At 44.4% G+C, this 23,811-nt stretch overlaps 1 protein-coding gene and 1 non-coding gene across 2 annotated transcripts; both read left to right on the plus strand.

Moving 5' to 3' along the window:
- Positions 1–2,200: 2,200 nt before the first annotated feature.
- On the plus strand, positions 2,201–2,269 carry Trnaa-ugc (transfer RNA alanine (anticodon UGC)). Its single transcript has one exon. It is a non-coding gene; the product is annotated as a tRNA-Ala (tRNA).
- Positions 2,270–6,551: 4,282 nt separating this feature from the next.
- On the plus strand, positions 6,552–22,342 carry Dppa4 (developmental pluripotency associated 4). Its single transcript, XM_070028870.1, has 7 exons — positions 6,552–6,575; positions 9,664–9,745; positions 10,783–10,940; positions 11,019–11,069; positions 18,701–19,004; positions 21,229–21,427; positions 22,312–22,342. The coding sequence occupies exons 1-7, from the start codon at positions 6,552–6,554 to the stop codon at positions 22,340–22,342; spliced, it is 849 nt and encodes a 282-aa protein (XP_069884971.1).
- Positions 22,343–23,811: the final 1,469 nt, after the last annotated feature.

The following is a 23,811-nucleotide window of genomic DNA, read 5'->3' on the forward strand; positions in this document are numbered from 1 at the left end:
TTTATCTTCAATTAACAGCAACAACAACAACAACAAAAAGTGGGGAGTGGAATTGCAGCCCAAGTGGTAGAGCGCCACTTCAGAGCAGAAAAGCTAAGTGGGAGTTGTGAGGCAGAGTTTGGGCCCTAATATCAGCACAAACATGTGAGGGGGCTGAAATGTAGCTTTCTGGTCAGCACTGTGGCCTCACTTAGAGCCCGTGTAAGGAGAAAAGGCCACTTTTTTTTCTAATTGTTCACTTGTCTTTTCTAAGATTTTTCAGCCTTTAGAAGGTAGACCCACCTTTACATGTGCTAACGATGGCCCCAGGACACACAATTACTTTGGCATTTAGCAGGACCGTAGGCCAGCTTGCGAAACCTGATAAGCAAAGAATGGTTCCCCAGAGCACAATTAACAGGGAGGCTAGGTGAAGCTAATGGGGGGTGAGGCTTAAAGGGTTTTGGCAGAGGGGTGGAAAGTTTGTCCTAAATGCTCCAGGCTTGAAGGCTGATCCCCTAGCACCACAAAAAAAGAGAAGCTTGAGCTTTTCAAGATACTAAGTTATTATTCTAGCTGTGTGTGTGTGTGTGTGTGTGTGTCTGTGTGTGTGTCTGTGTGTGTGTCTGTGTGTCTGTGTGCTTGTACTGGGGTTTGAAATTAGGGCCTCACACTCTAGCTTAACTTTTTCTCTCTCTCTTTTTTCTTTATATTTCTTTTTTTGCCAGTCCTGGGGTTTGAACTCCAGGGCCTGGGCACTCTCCCTGAGCTTCTATTTTTGCTCAAGGCTAGCACTCTACCACTTGAGCCACACCACCATTTCCAGCTTTTTCTGGTTATGTGGTACTACAGAATCAAACCTAGGGCTTCACACATGCTAGACAGGCACTCTACCACTAAGCCACATTCCCAGCCCTAGTTTAGCTTTTTCTACTCAAGGCTGGCATTCTACCACTTTAACCATACCTCCATCTCCAACTTTTTGCTGGTTAATTACAAATAAGAGTCTCTGGGATATAACTGCTGAGGCTGGTTCTAACAGAAATCCTCAGATCTCAGGTTCTTAAGTAGCTAGGATTATAGGTGTGAACCAGCACCTGGCCACTTTTTAGTTCAAAAATAAAAATAAAGTCCCATGGAAAACACACAAGCCCAGCTAGTTGGCGCATACCTGTAATCCTAGCTACTCAGGAAGCTGAGCTCTGAAGAAAGAAGTTCAAAGCCAGCCTGGGCTGGAAAGTCTGTGAGACTCTTATTTCCATTAACTACCAAAAAGCTGGAAGTGGAGCTATGGCTCAACTGGTACAACACTAAGCCTTGAGCACAAAAGCTCAGGGACAAAGCCCAGGAACTGAATTCAAGCCTCATGCTGAGATGAGGAAAAACAAAACAAAAACACAAAAAAAGAACTTACTGAAGACATCATACATAGGAAGATTTCCTATTTTTCAAGTATCACAATAGTTTGGATTCTATACATGTAAATCAGCATGTTTTGCCTTTTATTAAATTGTTTTTATTACTAGCATGCATTCATTGTGCAAGATAATGGGTTTCACTGTGATATTTGCATAAATTCACTTAATGTATTTTGATCGTATTCACCCCATTACACTCTCTTAACTTCCTCTCTTCTAATAAATATATTTTAAAGCCTCACAAGAGAACATTTGCTTATATCATTAGCCAATGATGCCCTTTGTCATGCATCCTCCCTACCAGAGGGAAACCCATGAGGGCAATGTCCTTGTCTGCTTTTGTCCTGTGCTAAGCGTCTAATAGCCCTCTATACATTGTATTCAATAATAGAATAAGAGATTCAATTATACATAGTCCTTAAATTTGAGGTAGATAAAACTTTAGGCACTGGAATAATATCACAGAATAGTAAGCAGGAATTTTTTTTTCTTTTTCTTTTTTTTTTTTGCCAGTACTGGGCTTTGAACTCTGAGCCTGGGTGCTGTCCCTAAGCTCCTTTTGCTAAAGTCTAGCAATCCACCACTTGAACTACAGCACCACTTCTGGTTTTTTCCATGATTAATTGGAGATAAGACTCTCAAAGACTTTCCTGCCTGGGCTGGCTTCGAACCACAATTCTCATATCTTACCTTCCTGAATAGGTAGGATTATAGACATGAGCCACTGGCAGCTGGCTTTTTTTTTTTTTAACTATTAAATATTTTTGTAAGAAATCTTCCATACAAAACTGTAATAAGGGCTGGGGAGGTGGCTCAGTGGTAGAGCGCTTGCCTTGCATGCATGAGGCCCTGGGTTCGATTTCCCAGCACCACATAAGCAAAAAGAAAAAAGCCGGAAGTGGTGCTGTGGCTCAAGTGGTAGAGTGCTAGCCTTGAGCTGAAGAGCTGAGGGACAGCACCCAGGCCCAGAGTTCAGGCCCCACAACCGGACCCCCCAAAAAAAAACAAAAAAACTGTAATAATAGGGCTGGGAATGTGGCCTAGTGGTAGAGTGCTTGCCTAGCATGCATGAAGCCCTGGGTTCAATTCCTCATGAACAACAAAAAAAAAACCAGAAGTGACACTGTGGCTCAAGTGGTAGAATGGTAGAATGCTAGCCTTGAGCAAAGAAAGCTCAGGGACAGTGCCTAGGCCCTGGCTTAAGCCCCAAAACTTGCAAAAAAAAAGCTGTAATAATGGGCTGGTGATGAGGCACCAGTGGTAGAGCCCTAGCCTTGAGTAAGCAAATTCTCCTGCTCCAAAGGGGGGAAAACCCACCTTAATTACTCCTATTTACTTAATTCTCTGCTTTTGAGAATGTAAAACCCTAATTGATTGTGCTTTACTCAAGATTGTATATAAATTTTCACAACTCCAGCAAGCTCAATAGAAAGATACCAGCTTTTTGTTTGGTTCAAGACCTCAGTAATATTATTTCCGGTTATGCTCAAATATTATTTTAATTGTGTGTGCACATGTACATGCAAGCGCACACACACATACACACACACGATTGCAAGTACTGGGGCTTAAACTGGGGGTCTTAAACTGTGGCTTGGCTTTTTCTCTCAAGGCTGGCTCTCCACCTATTGAGTCACACCATCACTTTGGGCTTTTTGGTGGTTATTTGGAATTAAATCTCCTGTACTGAATTACCTAGGCTGGCTTTGAACTGTTTATCCTCAAAGCTCAGTCTCAACATTAGCTAAGATTATAGATAGGAGCTACCACTGCCCAAATATTTGAATAAACGTTTTAAATTAAATTTTACTAATTGATTTTGTATTTAGAATGGCATCTAATTCTTTTTTAAAATTTACTTTATTGTTATTATAGAGGTAATATACAGAGGGATTATAATTATATGAGTCAGATGACTACATTTCCTTTGTACAGTGTCTTCTGTTCCCTCACTCTCTCCCGGTCCCAGTCTGTCCCGTCCACTGTCCCCCTCTCAACCCATGAGTAGTATAGTTCATTTTCATCAGAGTCCAGTGAGCTCTACTGCTGCAGTCTTTCACCCTTTGTCCTTTGAATTCTGTACCTTCCCCTCAATCCTTCTGGATGCTAATTCATTTTTTGGGGGGGGAGGGGGATCCGGTCATGGGGCCTGAACTCTGGGCCTGGGCGCTGTCCCTCAGCTCTTCTGCTCAAGGCTAGTGCTCTACCACTTGAGCCACAGCGCCACTTCTGGCTTTTTTCTTTTTGCTTATGTGGTGCTGAGGAATCGAACCCGGGGCCTCATGCATGCAAAGCAAGCGCTCTACCACCGAGCCACCTTCCCAGCCCTGCTAATTCATTTTTTTAATGGTTGGTACAATATTTTCTTAGCCTCTAGTGCCAGGAAAGCATTCTAGCACCATCTTCAGTCCTTCCTCCATCCTTCTTTCCCTTCCTCCCTCCCTCCCTCTCTCCCTCCCTTCCTTCCTTTGTGCCACAACTGGGGCTTGGAATCCATCTTTCTCCACCAGTTACTTTGCTCAAGGATGAGCTTCACAACTTAAGCAATACCTCTAGTTCCAGCTTCAATTTTTTTTAAGTTATTATAAAGGTGATGTACAGAGGAGTTAGTTATATAAGTCAGGTGAGAAGTATGTTTCTTTTTGGACAATGTCATCCCTTCCCTTGTTCTCTCCCAGGTTTTTCCTCCCATCCTCACCCATAAATTGTGTGGTTTATTTTCAATATGTCTACTGGGTACCATTGCTGCATTTGTAAACTGCATTGTTTCAACTTTTTGGTGGTTAATTGTCAATAGTGATCCCATCTGTGTCTAGTAAAACTGGCTGCCAACCTTGACCTTCATACCTCAGAATACTTAGAATTCAATTTTCAGCAATAACTGGCTTCCTTGATACTTTTGAAGAAAAGGTCTTAGTTTTCAGCCCAGACTCCTCTTGAATGAACTTTCTTTCTTTTTTTTTTTTTTTGGGTCCAGTCATGGGGCCTGAACTCTGGGCCTGGGCACTGTCCCTCAGCTCTTCAGCTCAAGGCTAGTGCTCTACCACTTGAGCCACAGCGCCACTTCTGGCTTTTTTCTTTTTTTTTATGTGGTGCTAAGGAATCGAACCAGGGCCTCAGGCATGCAAGGCAAGCACTCTACCACTAAGCCACCTTCCCAGCCCTGTTTCTTTTTCTTTTCTTTCTTTTTTTTTTGGTTGTGGGCCCAAAATCTGGGCCTGGGTGCTGTCCTCCAGTTCTTCAGCTGTAGACCAGCGCTCTACCACTTGAGCCTAAGCCCCACTTCTGGCTTTTTCTGCTTATGTGTGCTGAGGAATCGAACCCAGGACCTCATGTATACAAGGCAAGCACTTTACCACTGAGCCACCTTCCCAGCGCCCTTTCTTTTTCTTTCTTTTCAGTTTCTGGGCTTGAACTCAGGACCTAGCCAGGGCTTCTAGTTTTGGGGTGGTTAACTCATGGATTTTCCAACTCAGGCTGGTTTCAAACCTCAATCCTGCATAGCAAGGATTACAGGTTTGAGCCACCAGTGCCTAGATTCCTTGAACCTTTTTTTTTTTTTTTTTGCCGGTCCTGGGGCTTGAACTCAAGGCCTGGGCACTGTCCCTGCGTTTCTTTGCTCAAGGCTAGCACTCTACCACATGTGGTACTTAGGAATCAAAACCAGGGCTTCATGCATGCTAAGCAAGCATTCTACCACTAAGCCACATTCTCAGCCTTCCTCAACTCTTAATCCTGTCTGTGCCTGCCAGGTGAAAAGATCACAGGCATAAAGGACTATGCCCTTATGAGGTAACAAAATCAGGTTTTAATCCCCAAACCACTGCTTCTAAGCATAGGAAATCCCTTCCATTTCAGGATCCTTGCCAACTTCTCTAGTTGGATTTTGCAAATTATTGTTTAGAATCAGTAGATTTGATCCTACTGGTGCATTCAAGCAAGTAACCGATAAAAATTTATATACACTGTAGTTATCTGAAAAATTGGTAATAATGACAACTGATAACTGAGTTTTAAAAATAGAATTTCGGGGGCTGGAAGGTGGCTCAGTGGTAGAGTGCTTGCCTTGCATGCATGAGGCCCTGGGGTTCAATTCCTTAGCACCACATATGCAGAAAAAGCCGGAAGTGGTGCTGTGGCTCAAGTTGTAGAGGGCTTGCTTGAGCTGAAGAGCTGAGGGACAGCATCCAGGCCCAGAGTTCAAGCCCCATGACCAAAAAATAAAAAATAAAAAATAAAAAAGAATTGTTATCAGTGCAAAAGTTAAAATAGAGTTTCTTGGGCTGGAGGTAGATTCTGCAGTGGTCCCCTGGTTCCACACCTCCACAATAAACTATTTACTTAAGGAGGCTGAGATCTGAACTTTGACATTCAAAGCCAGCCCAGTCAGGAAAGTCCCTGAGACTCTTCTCTCCAATTGTGCAGGAAAAAAGATGGATGTAGATATGTGGCTCAAGTGGTAGAGCACCAGCCTAGATAGATAGATAAGGAAATGCTTGAATCTGAAATTCACATCATAAATGGAATGATCCAAGTATAAAAGAAGTTGATTTTTTTGGGGGGGGGTCAGTCGTGGGGTCTGAACTCTGGGCACTGTCCCTCAGCTCTTCAGCTCAAGGCTAGCTCTCTACCATTTGAATCACAGCACCACTTCCACCTTTTTCTGCTTATGTACTGCTGAGGAATCGAACCCAGGGCCTCATGCATGCAAGGCAAGCACTCTACCACTGAGCCTCTTTCCTTGCCCCAAGACTTGATTTTTATGGTTTCTGTCAGTTCCACCATTAAATCCTCTCCCATGTCCTGTTCTGGATCGACTTCTGCTTTTCCCTTTTGTCACATTCTGAAGGTTTCCAACCTCCTACCATCCTGTTGAACCATACCTTGGATAAAACCTTAAGAAGGTCACAGAAAAGGGCCCAGAATGGTTGTAATAATTCAACCCTAGATCAGCAGCTTCCCGAGGAAGGCAGCACAGAATTTTAACCTGCACGAACTGTGGGGGCGGGGGAGGGGGCGGGATGGGGGGGAGGGGAGAGAGAGGCCCAGTGGCCACAGGAAGTGGGAGGAGATTTCTCTAAGGACGCTCTGAGGCCAGGAGCCCTTTAGGAGCCGGGAGACCTTTTCAAACACTTCCAACTTCTTAGCCTGAGCATGGAGAACAGCAGAAGCAAGGAGGTAAGAACGGTGTTGGTGGGTTGTTCTCTGTCGTGGGTCTGGGGTCTCTGCTCTTGAGCACACTAGATCTTTCTTTGGGGTTGGGATGGGGCGGGGGGGGGGGGGGGGGGGAGAGGGGATACGTTTTCCAATGCAAAGAGAGGCTGGGAAGGTCGCATGGGTAGAGCTCCTGCCTGGCCTGCTCTAGGCCCTGGTTTCCAATCCCAGCACAACCCCTCAAAAAAGAAAAAACACTCTCAAGCTACCTCTGAAGACACGAAAGCGAGGATCTCTGCTGTGATTTTGAAGGAATGCCTTGTGGGGTTTTTGTTGCTTTTTGTTTGGATTTTTGTGTGGGTCTTGGGACTCGATCTCAGGGCCTGCGCTCTAACTAATCGTTTTTTTCCCATAAGGTTAGAGCTTCACTTCTAATTATTATTATTATTATTATTATCATTATTATTATTTATTTGTGTTTACTGGGCTTTTGGAGGGTTTTTTTTTTGCCACTACTAGGGCTTGAACTCAGCGCTTGGTTCTGTCCTTAAGCCTTTTAACTCGAGGAGGTTGGTGCCCTACCACTTGAACCACAATCCATTTCCAAAATTCTTGGTGGTTAATTGGAGAAAAAGCGTCTCAAGGTCTTTTCTTCCTACCAAGTCTTACATCAAATCTCAACTCTCAGATCTCAGTTTCCCGAGTAGCTAGGATTTACAGGCATGAGTCACTGACTCACTGGGGTGATCATTTTGGAAGAGATGGTAGCTGAGACTAGATACCAAAACTACCCTACCCGCCATGCCCTTTTCCATGCTAAGAATACAAACCCTAAACCAGGGTTCTTATACCTAAGGAACCAGGCCTAAGTGAAAACCAAAGCAGATTCCCAACTACACAGGCTGAGAAACTAGAGTGCTCTTAGCCTCTTTCCTTAAAACTAGCCATTTTTATCTTTTTCAATTTTAAGGCTGGGGCTGGGAATGTGGCTTAGTGGTAGAGTGCTTGCCTAGCATGCATGAAGCCCAAGATTTGATTTCTCAGTACAACATAAACAAAGAAAGCTAGAAGTGGCACTGTGGCTCAAGTGGTAAAGTGTTAGAGTTGAGCAAATGAAGCTCAGGGACAGTGCTTAGGCCCTGATTGCAAATCCCAGGATTGGCACACACGGACAAAGAAATTAAGGCTGGAGTGGGCACCAACGTGAAGGCTTAGTGAAAGGATTATGTAAATGTAAAGTTTAAATATAAATGAAACTGGGTTAGAATGTAAAAGTGCCACACATATGTTAATCTGACTCCATCCCAGCCCCTGTGGAGTGATGCTTGGAAGAGCTGAGGTTTGGAATTCTTGGACCTGAGATTTAGTTTGTGTTTAACTTCCTCCTAGCTTGTTTGTCCTACGCATTAGGGTGTGATGTGGAAACCTCAGCTTCTACATCTCATTGTTACTAGTTTCTTACATTGGTTTATTTTGTTAATGTACTAGGCTGGAACTCAGGGTCTGATGAATTCTGTTGTCCCTTAGCTTTTTTGCTCAAAGTTGATGCTCTCCTGTTGCAGCCATAGCTACACTTCTGTCCTGCTGCTGCTCTGGAGGCCCATGAGCCAGGTGCTGGTGGCTTATGTTTGTAACACTAGCTGCTCAGAAGGCTGAGATCAGAGGATCACCATTCAAAGCTGCCCAGGCAAGAAAGGAGATTATCTCCAGTTAACCACCAGAAAACTGGAAGTGGAACTGTGGATCACAGTGGTAGAGGGCTAACCTTGTGAAAAAGCTCAGGGATAGTGTCCAGGCCCTGAGTTCAAGCCCCATGACCAACCCGCATCCCCCCCCAAAATTACCATGAATTGTTCTGCTGGGGTGCTGGCTTTGAACCGTGGTCCTCAAATCTCAGCTTCCTAAGTAAGCAAGAGATACAGGTATGAGCCAGGTAGGTCTACTTCTAAAAGTAAAGAGAGGCCTAATTCATATTTATTTCTCTGTAAGCAACAATTTACTGGGGAGGAGAGAAAAAAAAAAAACGAACAACTTATTCCCAGTACCCGTTTTGTTCCTTTTAATACAATAAACTAATGGAGTGAACAGCTAACAGCACCAGAGGGAAAATCCAACCTTTTAGGGTCGGGATTATCTGATCAATGGATTCCCAGGCTTTAATCAGATTATAAATACGAATATAAAATTACAGTTGACAAGGGTTGGGAATCAGGTAGATTTCACTTATCTTGAAGGGTTAGAAAGGCTGCTTGGCAAAACACTTGACTCAAGACTGTGATGGTGGACTAAGGAAGGTTTAAGAGTGTAAGTAAAAGTATCCTGGGACTCAGAAAGTCCAACTAGCTGTATGTTATGATTTTGGAAAGGAGAGAATTTTGTGAGTTTGATAAGGGAGAGAGAGACAAGTGACGAAGTAAGATGGGTGGTAATCTTCCTACTAAGAACAATCAATGTGTGAGAAAATTATTTCTCTGTAAGAGATCAAGAATGAAGAAATGGGTCTGATACTAGTGGCTCAGACCTATTAATTTTAGCTGCTCAGGAGGCTCAGATCTGAGGATCATGGTTTGACTCAGCCCAGCCTGTCCAAGTTTCCTGTCCAAGTTTAATTGGAGATTAATCTCCAATCAAACAGCAACAATCTAGAAATGGAACTGTTGCTCAAGTGCTAGAGCACCAGCATTGAGCAACAATGCTTAGGAAAAGCAACCAGGCCCTGAGTTTAACCCCCCAGGACCAACAAGCAAAAAATGTTACTGAGAGGGTTGGGAAGGTAGCTCAGTGGTAGCGTGCTTGCCTAGCGTGCATGACGCCCTGGGTTTGATTCCTTAGCATCACATATACAGAAAAAGCCAGAAGTGGTGCTGTGGCTCATGTGGTAGAATGCTAGCCTTAAGCAAAAGACGCTCTGGGACAGAAGTATCCAGGCCCTGAGTTCAGGCCCCAGGACTGGCAAAAAAGAAAAAAAAAATGTTACTTAGAGGAAACTGCACACTGTATAGCCATTTGCACTGACTACTTGGGTATTTAATGTGTTAGCTTGAAGCCGAAGGGGAAGGGTCTGAAGATCAGAAACTAGAGTAGTAAGACTAACCTGTTCCTCTGTCTCTAGTCAAACTTGACAAAGAAGTTGAAGCAAGAAGAGGAACCAAGTACATCGTTGGGAGCAACATCATCGAAAGGAAGAAAACGAGGTAAATCGTTTGACAATGACAAGGCCAAGATGTTTACAAATCCTCAGATCCCACAGACTCACATCTGAAAAAAAAGAAAAGAAAAACAGGAATTTTTCTGAAGGCAGAGAAATCTCCATTCTGCATTCTCGTATCCTGAACTTCCTTTGAAGCACAACTTAATTCCAAGCTGCTTTTTATTGTGGTTGACTCAGAAAAAAATGGATCCCTTCCTATCCTTAAACTCTCATAACATAATTGGGTCTGAACGTAAGCTCAGATATTGCCTAACCTTGATAAGAGATGGGGATGAAGGCTGCTGTGAAGATTAGCTGTTGGCAATTTGCATAGGATAATTATATGCCACTAGGCCCAGTTTGTGTGTGTGTGTGTGTGTGTGTGTGTGTGTGTTTGCGCGCGTGCACGCGTGCGTGCTGATACTGGGGCTTGAACTCAGATCCGGGCCACTGTCCCTTAGGCTGGTGCTTTACCACTTTGGACAGCAGCTCCACTTTTGGGTTTTGGGGGGTTAATTGGAAATAAGCATCTCATTGAACTTTTCTGCCTGGGCTGGCTTCTAACCATAATCCTGAGATTACAGCCTTCTGAGCAGCCAGAATTACAGGTCTGAGCCACAAGCCACTGTGCAACTTAAAAGTTTGTGTGTGTGTGGCAGGGGAGTGGCTGGGAAGGAAACTCCGAGTTTGCATGTTAGTCAAGCACTCTGCAGTTAAGGTAGAACCCTAATATCACTTAACATGACTGTCAGGACTTCAGATGTTCCCTATTCTCCAACCTGGATTTTGTCAACAGAATGTTTCACAAAGGAGTAAAATGCCTGTTGAGTTGTTGGAAGTTTTAAGAAGCAGAATTGAGATTTTGGAGTTTTGAGCCTTAGGTTTTCTGTCCCTTGAAAGTTCTGTGGTCTTTGGGTATTAATTATTGTACATCCGCTTGAACACTAGAAATCTGATGATGAAAGTTTATCCGTGATTAAACTTGTAAAAAGCTCAGGTCACTAAAATGTTAATAATTACTCATTTTATCCCATTCTTCAGATTCCTCTTCCATCAAGAAAGAGGAAGACAAGACACCAACACCTAAAAAGAAGATCCCAATTCCTCCCCTGCCCTCTGAACTACCTCCAGTCAACTTGCTCCACAGGGACACTCTGCGAGCTTGGTGCCAGAAGTTGAAACTCAGCAGCAAAGGGCCGGTGAGCACCAGAGGGCAGGTGTGTTCCCTGGAGGAGGAGCAGGACCTCCCACTAACCAGTTTCTTCTTTTTTTCTTAGAAATTGGAGGCATATAAGCGAATTTGCCAGAAAGCTTACCCAGAGCAACATGTGAGTAACTTCTTTTGTTGTTGTTGGTGGTGGTGGTGGTGGTCAATGGGGATTTAACTCAGGGCCTGTGCACTTTTCTTGAGCTTTTCTGTTCAGGGCTAACGTTTTACCACAGTGAGTCACTGCTCTGTCCCAGCTTTTTCTCATTCCTTGATAACCCCCAATTCCAATCTTGAATCTCTGGCCTCCAGAATATTCTCTGCCTGAACCTGACCACAGCTGAGAATATCCCCACCCCCAGTCATCTTTGAGCTTCTGTAAACTGCCACATGTGTGTGTGGTTCTGACCTATATAAGCTTGGCCCTAGTGGAGGTTGGGGCTGCGTTACCTTTTCACCTTTGCTCGTGCTTCTGGATTTTTTCCATCTTGAGGTCACTGCATTGGTTCCCTGACTGGGAAAATCCATTTGGATGGCATGGGAGCTTGGCCCCTGAGAAACCCATAGGTGAGTGCCTCACTCCTCAGGGGAGAGAGAGCCTGGCTCAAGTGTCTGTCTCCCCAGGACCAATGTGGACCCAGGGGTGAGTCTGGGTAGGCCTGCATCTGGGGGGGACTCAGTGGAAGGCTGGACGCAGTATTACTTCCCAAGTCTGAGCCAGGAAGAGATGTCACCTGCACCTCCTGGGGCTTCCTTAAGAAGCCATCTGGGACTACCTTGGGAAGTCATCTAGGGTTTCTTTGAAAAGTCATCTGGGACTTCCTTGGGAAGTCGTGTGGGCTGTTTGTGGCTACTTGTCTGTCTTCTGTCTTTTGGTATTATTGATAGGCTGTGGCAAGGTGAGAGACTGCCTGATAGGGATGAACTGGGGGCCCGCTAGGCCCCAACTTAGCTTTTGTTTTTGGTCTTGTCTGTTTTTTTTTTTTTTTTTTGGGTCCGGTCGTGGGGCCTGAACTCTGGGCCTGGGCGCTGTCCCTCAGCTCTTCAGCTCAAGACTAGCGCTCTAGGGATCTAAACTCATTTATTTCCCAATAACTATAGAGTCAGTGAGTATGGAAGGCTTTCTAGCAAAGTAGTGGAAGCAAACTGCCTCACTGTGGAATGGGAAGCATAGCTACTTTCCTCATCTGCCAGGTAATAATATTTCTGAAAGGACTCAATGCTTTTGTACTGTATGGTTTTGGAGTATTTTGTGCTATATATTTTAAATGATTCTTTTTTTTTGGTGGGGGGGGGGGTCCGGTTGTGGGGCCTGAACTCTGGGCCTGGGTGCTGTCCCTCAGCTCTTCAGCGCAAGGCTAGCGCTCTACCACTTGAGCCACAGCACCACTTCAGGCTTTTTCTGTTTATGTGGTGCTGAGGAATCAAACCCAGGGCCTCATGCATGCAAGGCAAGCGCTCTACCACTGAGCCACCTTCCCAGCCCCAGGTTTTGTTTTGTTTTTTAATGGTATCAGTCTTAAATGTGGATTATTGTTTTCTGTTTTTTTTGGTTGTTGTTGTTGTCTATTTGGACATGACTGGGCCCAGTCACAGGCCTGCTATGTTCCTGTGTGGTAGCAGGCCAGAGGTTACAGGCCTGGTTTGGTCCTCTAGCAGTCTGGCTAAAGAAACAGTTGTAAGCTTGGTCCAGACATTTGCCTGGTCCTGGCAGTGTTAAAAAGTTGTAAAGTGCTCTTGTCTTAAAGTGGATAAAAGAAAGTCAGGCCGGATTAGTTTTAGGTGACCACTACTCAGCCTTCCTCCAACTGAAGGTATTAAAAAAGCCAACTGGCCCGCCACCTGTGGCTCATGTCTGTAATCCTAGCTACTCAGGAGGCTGAGATCTGAGGATCATGGTTCAAAGCCAGCCTAGGCAGGAAAGTCTGTGAGACTCTTATCTCCAATAAAAATGACTAGAGGGTTGGGAAGGTGGCTCAGTGGTAGAGTGCTTGCCTCGCATGCATGAGGCACTGGGTTCGATTCCCTAGCACCACATGAGCAAAAAGAAAAAAAGCTGGAAGTGGTGCTGTGGCTCAAGTGGTAGAGCGCTAGCCTTGAGTTGAAGAGCTGAGGGACAGCGCCCAGGCCCAGAGTTCAGGCCCCACCACTGGACCCCCCCCCCCAAAAAAAAAATGACTAGAAAACCAGAAGTGGCACTGTGGCTCACTCAAGTGGTAGAGTTCTAGCTTTGAGCTGAGGGACAGTGCCCAGGCCCAAGCCCCACGACTGACCAAAACAAAACAAAACAAAAATTTTGTCTGGAGGAGGGAAGGGATAGTAAGAGAAAAATAAGTGGATAACAATGCTGGACAAGAAATGTACTCATTACCTTACTCATGTAACTGTTAACCTTCTGTACAGCATCTTTACAATAAAATTTAAAATTAAAAAAGATGTTAAAAAGCCAGGTGCTGGTGCTCATGCTTATAATCCTAGCTACTCAGGAGGCTAAGATCTGAGAATCATGGTTGAAAGCCAGCCTGGGCAGGAAAGTCCGTGAGACTCTTCAAAAAACAGCCAGAAAACCAGAAGTAGTGCTGTGGCTCAAGTGGAAGAGCGCTAGCCTTAAGCTGAGCATCTGAGGGACAGTACCCAGGCCCAGAGTTCAAGCCCCACGACTGACCCTTCCCCCAACCTGTTTTAAACAGTTTGGGAAAAGGTAATAGGTGTTATCCAAAAAAAAAGTTTGTCTTATTTTTGTGTTCTTTAACATCTTTTGTGAACAACCATTTGTATGAGTATGTATATGTAGGTAAACATGTTCAAGATAACAATTGTCAGCATGCTGTAAAAAAAAGGTAAAAAAATTGGTAAACGGGTGCACTTAAGCTCCAAAAAGATCATCAGGTTTGGGCATTTAAAAAGATCTTCTAAGGATTCTCTAATTTGCAAATTTAAAAAATCTGGTGTATTTTTTGTTTGTTTGTCTGTTTGGTTTTTTTTGGTCCGATCATGGGGCCTGAACTCTGGGCCTGGGCACTATCCCTCAGCTCCTCAGCTCAAGGCTAGCACTCTTACCATTTGAGCCACAGTGCCACTTCCAGCTTTTTTTTTTCTGGCTTATGTGGTGGTGAGGAATCGAACCCAGGGCCTCATGCATGCAAGGCAAGCGCTCTACCACTAAGCCACCTTCCCAGCCCCCAAAAACCTGGTGTTTTGGTGCATAAGACTGTTCAATCAAGTTATCTGGCCTAGCAAAGAGGCATTGGGAACTTGGGATTCGTTTCCTTTCTGCTAAGTGGGGAATAAGGAGGGGATAAGTATTAGAAATTTAAATGTAAAAGTTTGTTTCTTACTGCCAAAGACTTTGTCCATTCTGTCTAAAACTGCAGTAGAAAGGACAGGAAATGGGCCTATGGGCCTGTGTTTTTTGGGTAAGGGGTGAACTGGAAAAGGTTCCTCTCAGCCAGTCCATGCATGGTAGGACAGGCCCTAGTGGAGAGTCTATGCAAGCTGGAAGAGGGTAAGCTGGCACAAAGGCAATTCATCTAACCCTAAGGAGAAGGATGAGTATAGGCCCATTCTGTAGGATGGGCTGGGTGCCAATCGTAGTCCTCTTTTCCGTGTGCAAGGACACTGAAATGGGTATTGTGATTGGTATTTCTAAAACTGCCCCTTGAGGTGTAAGGAGGGTTTAAAAAAGTATGTCTGGGAAGCTGGGAAGGTGGCTCAGTGGTAGAGCGCTTGCCTTGCATGAATGAGGCCCTGGGTTCGATTTCTCAGCACCACATAAGAAAAAGAAAAAAGCCGGAAGTGGCGCTGTGGCTCAAGTGGTAGAGCGCTAGCCTTAAGCTGAAGAGCTGAGGGACAGTGCCCAGGCCCAGAGTTCAGGCCCCCACCACGGGACCCTCCCCGCCCCCCCCCCCCAAAAAAAAAGTATGTCTGTGTGAATTTGGTTTCAATGCCATTTTGTAATTAGAAACATTTTATTTATTTTTTGGGGGTCCGGTCATGGGGCCTGAACTCTGAGCCTGGGTGCTGTCCCTCAGCTCTTCAGCCCAAGGCTAGCACTCTACCACTTGAACCACAGCGCCACTTCTGGCTTTTTTTTATGTGGTGCTGAGGAATTGAAACCAGGGCCTCGAGCATGCAAGGCAAGTGCTCTATCACTGAGCTACCTTCCCAGCCCCCAAAAGGGAAGGAAGGGATTTTTTTTTTTTCCGGTCGTGAGGCCTGAACTCTGGGCTTGGGTGCTGTCCATCAGCTCTTCAACTCAAGGCTAGCACTCTACCACTTGAGCCTCAGCCCCACTTCAGGCTTTTTCTGCTTATGTGGTGCTGAGGAATCGAACCCAGAGCCTCATGCATGCAATGCAAACACTCTACCACTAAGCCACCTTCCCAGCCCTAGAAACATTTTAGAAAAAACAAAAAGATGCTCTGAGATTCCTTGTTTGTCAAGTCTGAATGTGTGGAATTCGTTTTTTTTTTTGTCAGTTCTGGAGTTTGACTGGAGCTTGAACTCTGGGCCTGAGTGCTGTCCCTAAGCTCTTCAGCTCAAGGCTAGCACTCTACTACTTGAGCCACAGCGCCAGTTCTAGTTTTCTGAGTGGTTAATTGGAGATAAGAGTCTTAAGGGACTTTTTTGCCTGGGCTGGCTTTGGTCTACGATCCTCAGATCTCAGCCTTGTGAGTAGGTACGATTACAGGCATGAGCTACCAGCACCTGGTCCAAAGGGGCTTTTTATCTCCTGTGACCTTGATAATGATGGAGCATCCAGAGGCAGTTAAAAGCCACTGCTCTGATGGCAGAGATGGTGTCAGACTCTGGAGTCACTTTCTTGGCCCTTCAAAAAGTAATCAGAGCAGGGAGGTCATAGGAAGCGTGTCTTTCTAATGCCCATGTCTATCTACTTGGTAATTGGGCAGGAACTTGCCAGTCAAATTAATTTATTCAAGAAAGTAGGTTTGTGGATCTGAGGTTATGCCTCTGTTGAGATCTCTCTAAAGGCTTGCATAGGAAATTTAGATACCTGATTCTGGCAACCTCTTGGTAAAAACTGGCTAACATAAGTTCCTGGCTAGCTAGGGTCAGTGCCCCTGAGTCAGCTTGAAAAAGTTACAGAAAATGGATCTCCAACCATCAATCCCTTTTAAGATCAAGGGATCAGTCTTTTTTTTTTTTTTTTTTTAAATGAGGCAGGATAGGATTAAAATGGCATGGAAAACAGTGGTAATGGGTATGCAAGTGTGGAAAAGTATCTGGTTGTCACCTGCTAAATTACTCAGAGGCCACTGCTTAAAACTTAGTGGCCTCAAAAAAAAAAAAAAAAAACAAAAAAAACTTAGTGGCCTCAGCCTGCTAAGCCTATGTAATGTATCCTTAACCAGCCTGTGTAGAAATTTGCTGGTAACACAGAAGGAAGTGTGACAGTCCATCTAAGCTACTGGAGACACTGCTGCAGCACAGTTCAGATCCAGCCTATCTCTTCCAACCTGAAAGACACTTTCACTGTTTGGAGAAAGTTCAAGGAAGTCTCTGGAGGAGACCACATCATCCTGTTTCCTATAATGGCTGTAAATTCTTCGGTATTTTGGCTTTGAGTAGGTCATTCTAGCTGCTCTAAAAAATGAAGACTTTTAGAGACATTTAGAAAGAGATGACAGTTGTAGCTTGAGCTAAAGTAATAATGAAGACCAGTAGTTGGATTTGAGGAATAATACCAGTAGATTTTTCTTACAGATGGAAGGATGAAAAGAAAAATTAAGAATAACTTATAGAGCCGGGCAGTGGTTCACACCTGTAATCCTAGCTGCTCAGGCGGCTGAGATCTGAGGATCCAGGTTCAAAACCATCCCGGGCAGGAAAGTCCGTGAGACTCTTATCTCCAATAAACCACTTGAAAACTGGAAGTGGCGTTGTGGCTCAAGTGGTAGAGCGCTTGCCTTGAGCTGAAGAGTGCAGGGACAGCGCCCAAGCCCAGAGTTCAAGCCCCACGACCGAATTTAAAAAACAAAAAAAGAATCACTTATAGGTTTTTTGGTCTGAGGAACTGTGTGCACATAGTGGGGCTGAAATGAGGAGACTGGAAAGGTTAAGTGCATTTCATTGGTGAAAATCAAGAATTTTGTTAGTACCTGTAATATCTGAGATGCCCATTGGACATCTAAGTAAGGCAACTGGAGATATATATGTATATATGAATCTGACTGTAATTTAAAAAATCTAGCAGATTGTTCTGTTCCTGTAACCTCTGCTGAGTAGAGTCACGGCTAATCATTTTGAGGTAGTTCTGAGATAACCTGGTTATACCAGCCAAAGAATAAATAGGGTTAGAATTGGTACACTGATGTAGAACTATTCTTTGTAGTCATCTGAGGGTGATTCTGCATATCGGTGATTTGATATGGACATAAAAACCAGTAGGGAATATAATAACGCAGTTTTTTCATTCCTTGATAACCCCCAATTCCTATCCTGAATCTCTGACCTCGTGAATGCTTTCTGCCTGATCCTGACCACAGTTGAAGAATATCCATGCACCAATCATCTTTTGAGCTTCGTAAACTATCACCTGTGGTTCTGACTTATAAACTCTGTCCTACTTGGAGGTTGGGGCTGCTCTCAGTCCTAGGATGAGGCAGTCACAGCCAGCCAAATAAAACTCCTTGTCACCCTTGCCTGTGCCTCTATGATTTTTCTCAACCCTGAGGTCATAACAGCTCTAGTTCTAGTTTTCTGGTGGTTAATTGGAAATAACTGTCTGGGCTGGCCTTGAACTGTGATCCTCAGATCTCAGCCTCCTGAGTAGTTAGGATTACAGGCGTGAGACACCACCACTCTGCAGGAATAACTTTTTTTGGTCTGGTCCTGAGGCTTGAACTCTTGGCCTTGGCTACAGGGCCACTTCCAGCTTTTTATGTGATTTAATTGGAAATAAGAGTCTCACAGACTTTCCTGCCAGGGCTGATTTTCAACCAAGATTCTCAGATCTCATCCTCCTGAGCAGCTAGGATTATAGGCATGCCCCATGTGAGTGACTTCTTAATTTCAAGGAAAACTACCTTAGTTGAAGGTTTGATTCTTACTCGAAATACCAACTTTAGCATGAAAATAAGTAGAGGAATTGTCTTAGGGACTTTATTCTCTCCACCTCGAGTCTAAGAGAATAATTCACTACATTTGCTGACCTCTACACAGAGTGGTAAAAATAAAGTTTGTTGTTGGTTGTGGTGGTGGTGTGTATCTCAAGGTGCTGAGGAATGAAACCTGAGTCTTAAAGATGCTAAGCTCAATTCAAACAAAAAATAGTATACTAATAGATAGATATTTAACTGGCACCACATTTTAAAATACATTGTGACCTGACTAGATTAAGTTAGCATATATTACATACTTTGTTATGAAAACACTTAAAAGCTTAGACTAGGTAATGATGGCTTATACATACAATCCTAGTTCAGGAGCCTGAAGATTGAGGCGTGAAGCCAGCTCAGATGAGAAAGTCCATGACACCCTTACCTCCAGTTTTTTAGCAAAAATGACAGAAGTGAACTCATGTAGCCTTTGTTCCTCAACCTCCTGATTAGATGAGATTCTGCGCATGTACAACCTGCTCAGTGGTTACAATCTAGTAGCAATTTTCAAGAGTATGTAGTATATTGTTTAATATAGTCTTGGTGATTGTACCACACTTTTCCCCAGCCCCTGAGGTCATACATTTGATAACATTTTAATTTCTCGTTATCTCTGATATTTTAGAATTTGCAGAATATTCCTTGCACCGCAAAGGAGGCCAGGATTAAGAGTATTCGCCAGAGAACACAAAACATGGATCAGGAGCAAATATTCCAGAAAAAGTCACAGTTGGATGGGACTTTGTCCAGCGAAATTCCTATTCCTGAAGATCAGTTGGCTATCATCCAGAACCCCCCAGATTTCTATGAAGAAGTTAGTACCACTGTAGTAACTTCATCTGCCCCAGAGTCAACATTGGCTTCCTGGTCCAGGATCGCATCCAGTGCCATCGGGCACGTAGAGGAGGTGGAGACAGAGGCACCTAAAGCAGCCCCTGGTAAGCCCTGAGTGGAGAAGTTGTTCTAGTTAAATAAGGAAACAAGTTCAGTTAACACTGATTTCTAGTAACTATTGGAGGGATCAACTCACTTACTAGTTATTTCTAAATCCCATTCTGTGTTTTCTGATTCCAGTGAGGGGCAGAAGCTGAGATTTTATGTTTCTCACCATTTCCCAGGCAATAGTAAGAATGCTATAGACCCCACTTAAAAACCATCTTCCTAAATTGTTAGTATCATTGAGAGGCAGTACATTAATTTCTTCTAATTCTTCTTTTTTTTGGGGGGGTCTGGTCGTGGGGCCTGAACTCTGGGCCTGGGCGCTGTCCCTCAGCTCTTCAGCTCAAGGCTAGCACTCTACCACTTTGAGCCACGCGAGCGCCACTTCCGGCTTTTTTCTTTTTTCTTATGTGGTGCTGAGGAATCAAACCCAGGGCCTCATGCATGCAAGGCAAGCATTCTACCACTGAGCCACCTTCCCAGCCCTCTTCTCCTTTCTTTAAGAAATGTAAAGGCAGGGTCTAAAATCAACTATTGAGGTGTGAGCCCTCTAGCAAGTTCTTTCAGACCGTCCCTAGAGGCAAGTACCCGTGGTTCACACCTATAATCCTAGCTACCTAGGAGGCTGAGATAGGAGAGAATTCTGGTTTAATGCCAGCTTAGGAAAGTCTGAGACTCATCTCCAATTAACCATCAAAAAGCCAAATATGGAGGTGTGGCTTAAGGTAAATAGACATGTTGTAAGAATAATGGGAGGGCTGGGAAGGTGGCTCAGTGGTAGAGTGCTTGTCTTACATGAGGCCCTGGGTTTGATTCCTCAGCACCACATAAAGCGGGAAGTGGTGCTGTGGCTCAAGTGGTAGAGGGCTAGCTGAAGAGCTGAGAGACAGCACCCAGGCCCAGAGTTCAGGCCCATGACTGGCAAAAAAAATAATTGGAAATGCAATCCAAGAGGACCATAATCTTAGATCATACAGTGGCTATTAGAGTTGAGACCCCTTAACTTTTAGGGTGTTCTGATTTTTTTCCTCTGTGCCAGCCTCAATGGACTTTGATGCCCGTAATGGCTTCCAACCATTATCCTCAGGTCATATTTTTTTTGTTTGTTTGTTTTGGGCCAGTTTTGGGCCTTGAATTCAGGGCTTGGGCACTGTCCCTGAACTTCTTTTGCTCAAGGCTAGCACTCTGTCACTTGCAAGCATCACTTTCAGCTTTTCCTCTGTGTGGTACTGAGGAATCAAACCCAGGGCTTCATGCATGCTACAAAAGCACTCTACCACTAAGCCACATTCCCAGCCCCATCCTTGGATCTTAACCCTCCTGAGTAGGATTGTAGGAGTGAGCCACCAGTCCCTAGCTGGGTGTTCTGAGTTTTTGATGGTATGTGTATGATAGGTTGACATATAATACAATGCTCTACCACTGAGGTACATCCACAATGCCATAGTCCTTAATATTTGCTTTTTTTTTTAAATTTTTGTTTTGGTACTGAGGTTGAACTTAGCTTTTTTCCACTTAAGGCTCTCCAACTTCCCCACTTGAGCCATACCTCTAATTTGCCTTAAAACATGTATGTTTTTTTTTTATCAGTGGTAGGGCTTGTACTCAGGGCCTAGGCGTTGTCCCTGAACTGTTTTTGCTCAAGACACAGGCCTGTGCCTGTGGCTCACTGCTGTAATCATAGCTACTCAGGAGGCTGAGATTTGAGGATCATGGTTCAAAGCCAGCCCGGGCAGGAAAGTCTATGAGATTCTTATCTCCAATTAACCATCAGAAAACCGGAAGTGGTACTGTGGCCCCACGACCGACCATCCCCACCCCCACCCCCCCAAAAAAAAAATCACAGACTTTACCACCAGGGCTGGCTTTGAACTACGATCCTAAGATCTCAGCCTCCTAAGTAGCTAGGATTACAACAGTGAGCCAAAAGAGCCTAGCTGTCTTAAAAGTATTTTTTTTCACATCTATTATTATTATAAAGGTGATGTACAAAGGGATTACAGTTATATAAGTCAGGTACTTATTTCCTTTTCTTCAGTGCTTTAAAGTTTCATCTGGAACAAGCCACTTCTCGAAAAGAACAGAATGAAGTGACAATGACCTTGGGATTTCAGGGTCCAGTATTGGGGCTGTCAGCAGAGAAAAGCAGTAAGGGGCTGGCCAGAATCATCTTGCCTGAGCTTGTAGATCGAGTGTGCTGATGTTTAATCTTTTCTTCCCCAGGGGACAAGTGGTGTGTGGTCCATGGACGAAGTCTGCCTGGAAATACGGATGGCTGGGTTCAGCTGCAGTTTCATGGTGGACAACCCTGGGTGCCTGAGAAGAAGAAAGGAAAAGTCAGTGCTCTCTTCCTGATTCCGGCCCGCATCTTCCCACCCCGACACATGCAGGACAATTTGCTGTGCCCCACATGTGTTTACAAGTGAGTACCTACTGCTTACCTGCAGAGTAGAAGCAGGCGTTTAATTTTTTTCCTGTCATGAGGCTTGAACTCAGGATCTAGGTGCTATCCCTGTCCTCTTGCTCAAAGCTAGCACTCTACCACTTTGGCCCAAAGTGAAACTTCCAGTTTTCTGGTGGTTAATTGGAGATAAGGGTCTCAGACTTTCCTGCCCTGGCTGGCTTTGAACCACAATCCTCAGATCTCAGCCTCCTGAGTAGCCAGGATCACAGGTGTGAGCCACCAGTGCTTGAACCTGATTATATTTTTTGTCAGGGAGAGGGTGTCAGCCAAGGGGCTTGAACTCAGGGCCTGGGCACTGTCCCTGAGCCTCTTTGTGTTTCAGGCTAGCACTCTAGTACTTTAACCACAGCACCACTTCTAGATTTTGAGTCAATAATTGGGAGGACTTTTCTGCCTGGGTTGGCTTTGAACCGTGCCCCTCAGAACTCAGCCTCCTGATTAGATAGGATTACAGGCGTGAGCCACTGGCACCTGGCTGATTATACAAATTTCTTAGAACAATTTTAATGGGATTTTAGAAGTGGGGGTTTCTTGGCTATTTAGTAGAATGCATCTTGTTCAGTGTCATTCCTCTTTAACTATTAAGATGAAATTTGGGGTGGCTCAGTTGTACAGTGCTTGTTTTGCATGCATGGGACTCTGGGTTCGATTGCTCAGCACCACATAAACAGAAAAAGCCAGAAGTGGAGCGATGCTCAAGTGGTAGAGTGCTAGCCTTGAGCTGAAGAGCTGAGGGACAGCACCCAGGCCCAGAGTTCAGGCCCCATCACCGACCAAAAAAAAGATGAAATTTGATTCTTGGTTTACTTCTTCTAAACATTGACATTGCATATGTGTTTTAGGAACAAGGTGTTAGCTAAGAGCCTCCAGTGAGGTGTTAGACCTGGATGAAGGGAACATCTGTGGATTCCTGGCCACCTTTTGATGCCAGCTGCTTTTTGAGGAGTTACTGATCTTGTTGGAGTGGAGCCATCACTGGAAGACTGATGACCTGGAAGATGTCATTCACCAAGGAACCTGGACCTTGAACAGTATTTGTACTATTACCATCAGCTCAGCAAAAAGCCATCGGGGTCCAGGCAGACCTTCAAGTTCATCTCCAAGGTCATGGAGATAGCTGCACTTCCGTGTGTGTGTGTGTGTGCTTGTGTGTGTGTGTACGTGTGTGTGTGTACGTGTTCCGTGTGTGTGTGTGTGTGTGTGTGTGTGTGTTTTCCAGGCAGGCCTGCAGGAACTTCTAGTCTGTTACTGCTGTTCTATGACCATTACAGCAGATAGTCTATTCTGAAGTCCATTGATAGGTTTTTGTTTATCATTAATACTTTTTTTTAGATACCAATGGAACGTTTTGTCCAAGTCTGGGGTCCTTCCCATGCTCTCCCACTGACTCCTCCAACACTTAGTTGTATTATAGTGTTTTCTTTAGCGTAGAGTTTGGGCACTTGTTTTCTTTTTGTAATAAATAAAGCATTATACAAAATCTGGTTTCTAAGGTTTTATACTTTTTTGTTTAATGGAGTGGATTTTTTCCCATCTCCCCTTCTGTTCTCTTTGTGATAGATATTAATATTCCCTTTGGAAAAATGGCATAATGCAGATCTGAGGGTCAGTTAAAGGCCAGCCCTGGCTAGAAAGTCCCTGAGATCCTTATCTTCAATTAATCAACAAAAAGACAGAAATGGAGTTGTGACTCAAGAGGTAGAGTCCTAACCTTGGGCAAAAAAGGCTCATGGATAGTGCCCAGGCTCTGAGTTCAAGGGTCAGGTCCACCACAAAAAACAAAGGGAAGAGCCAAGAGAATCCTGGCTGAACCTGGATCCAAGTCTAGTTCTACCCACCAGGTCCCTACTGAGCAAGATAAGATGGGCATAAACTTGGGCAATGTGTTGCTGTGCCCCTGTGCCAGGCATATAAAATCCATAGGTTTGTAAATGATCCAAAGGTCTCCTTGACACTAGGCAATTAGATATTTAGGGAAATTATTGAACTTTTATCCAAGTGTTAAACCCTGCTGTTTGGTTCTGGTGATGTACTTTGTTCTGTCTCCCTCCCACTGTGTCTCCCTCCTTTGGCAAAGGCATTTGGACCTCTAGACTCATCCTTGCTTCAGATGAACTTCATGGCAGAGGGATGGTGTGGTTAGCTCGTCTTGCTGTTCAGAGGAAGTGAAGTCTGGATATTAGAATATAGGTCCGTGCAACCATACCACCAGTTGGTATCTGGACAGTGGAGAGGGCAGAAGAATTGCCGTAGGTGATTAATCAGTTGACGTTGCCCTTTGCCCCAGCTCCATAGGATTGTGGCTGAAATCTCAGCTGACCGAGTCACCACTACTACAGGCA

This window comes from Dipodomys merriami, unplaced genomic scaffold (assembly GCF_024711535.1).
Source record: "Dipodomys merriami isolate MVZ:Mamm:240054 unplaced genomic scaffold, mDipMer1.0.p SCAF_2, whole genome shotgun sequence".
In the NCBI taxonomy this organism is placed as follows: Eukaryota; Metazoa; Chordata; class Mammalia; order Rodentia; family Heteromyidae; genus Dipodomys; species Dipodomys merriami.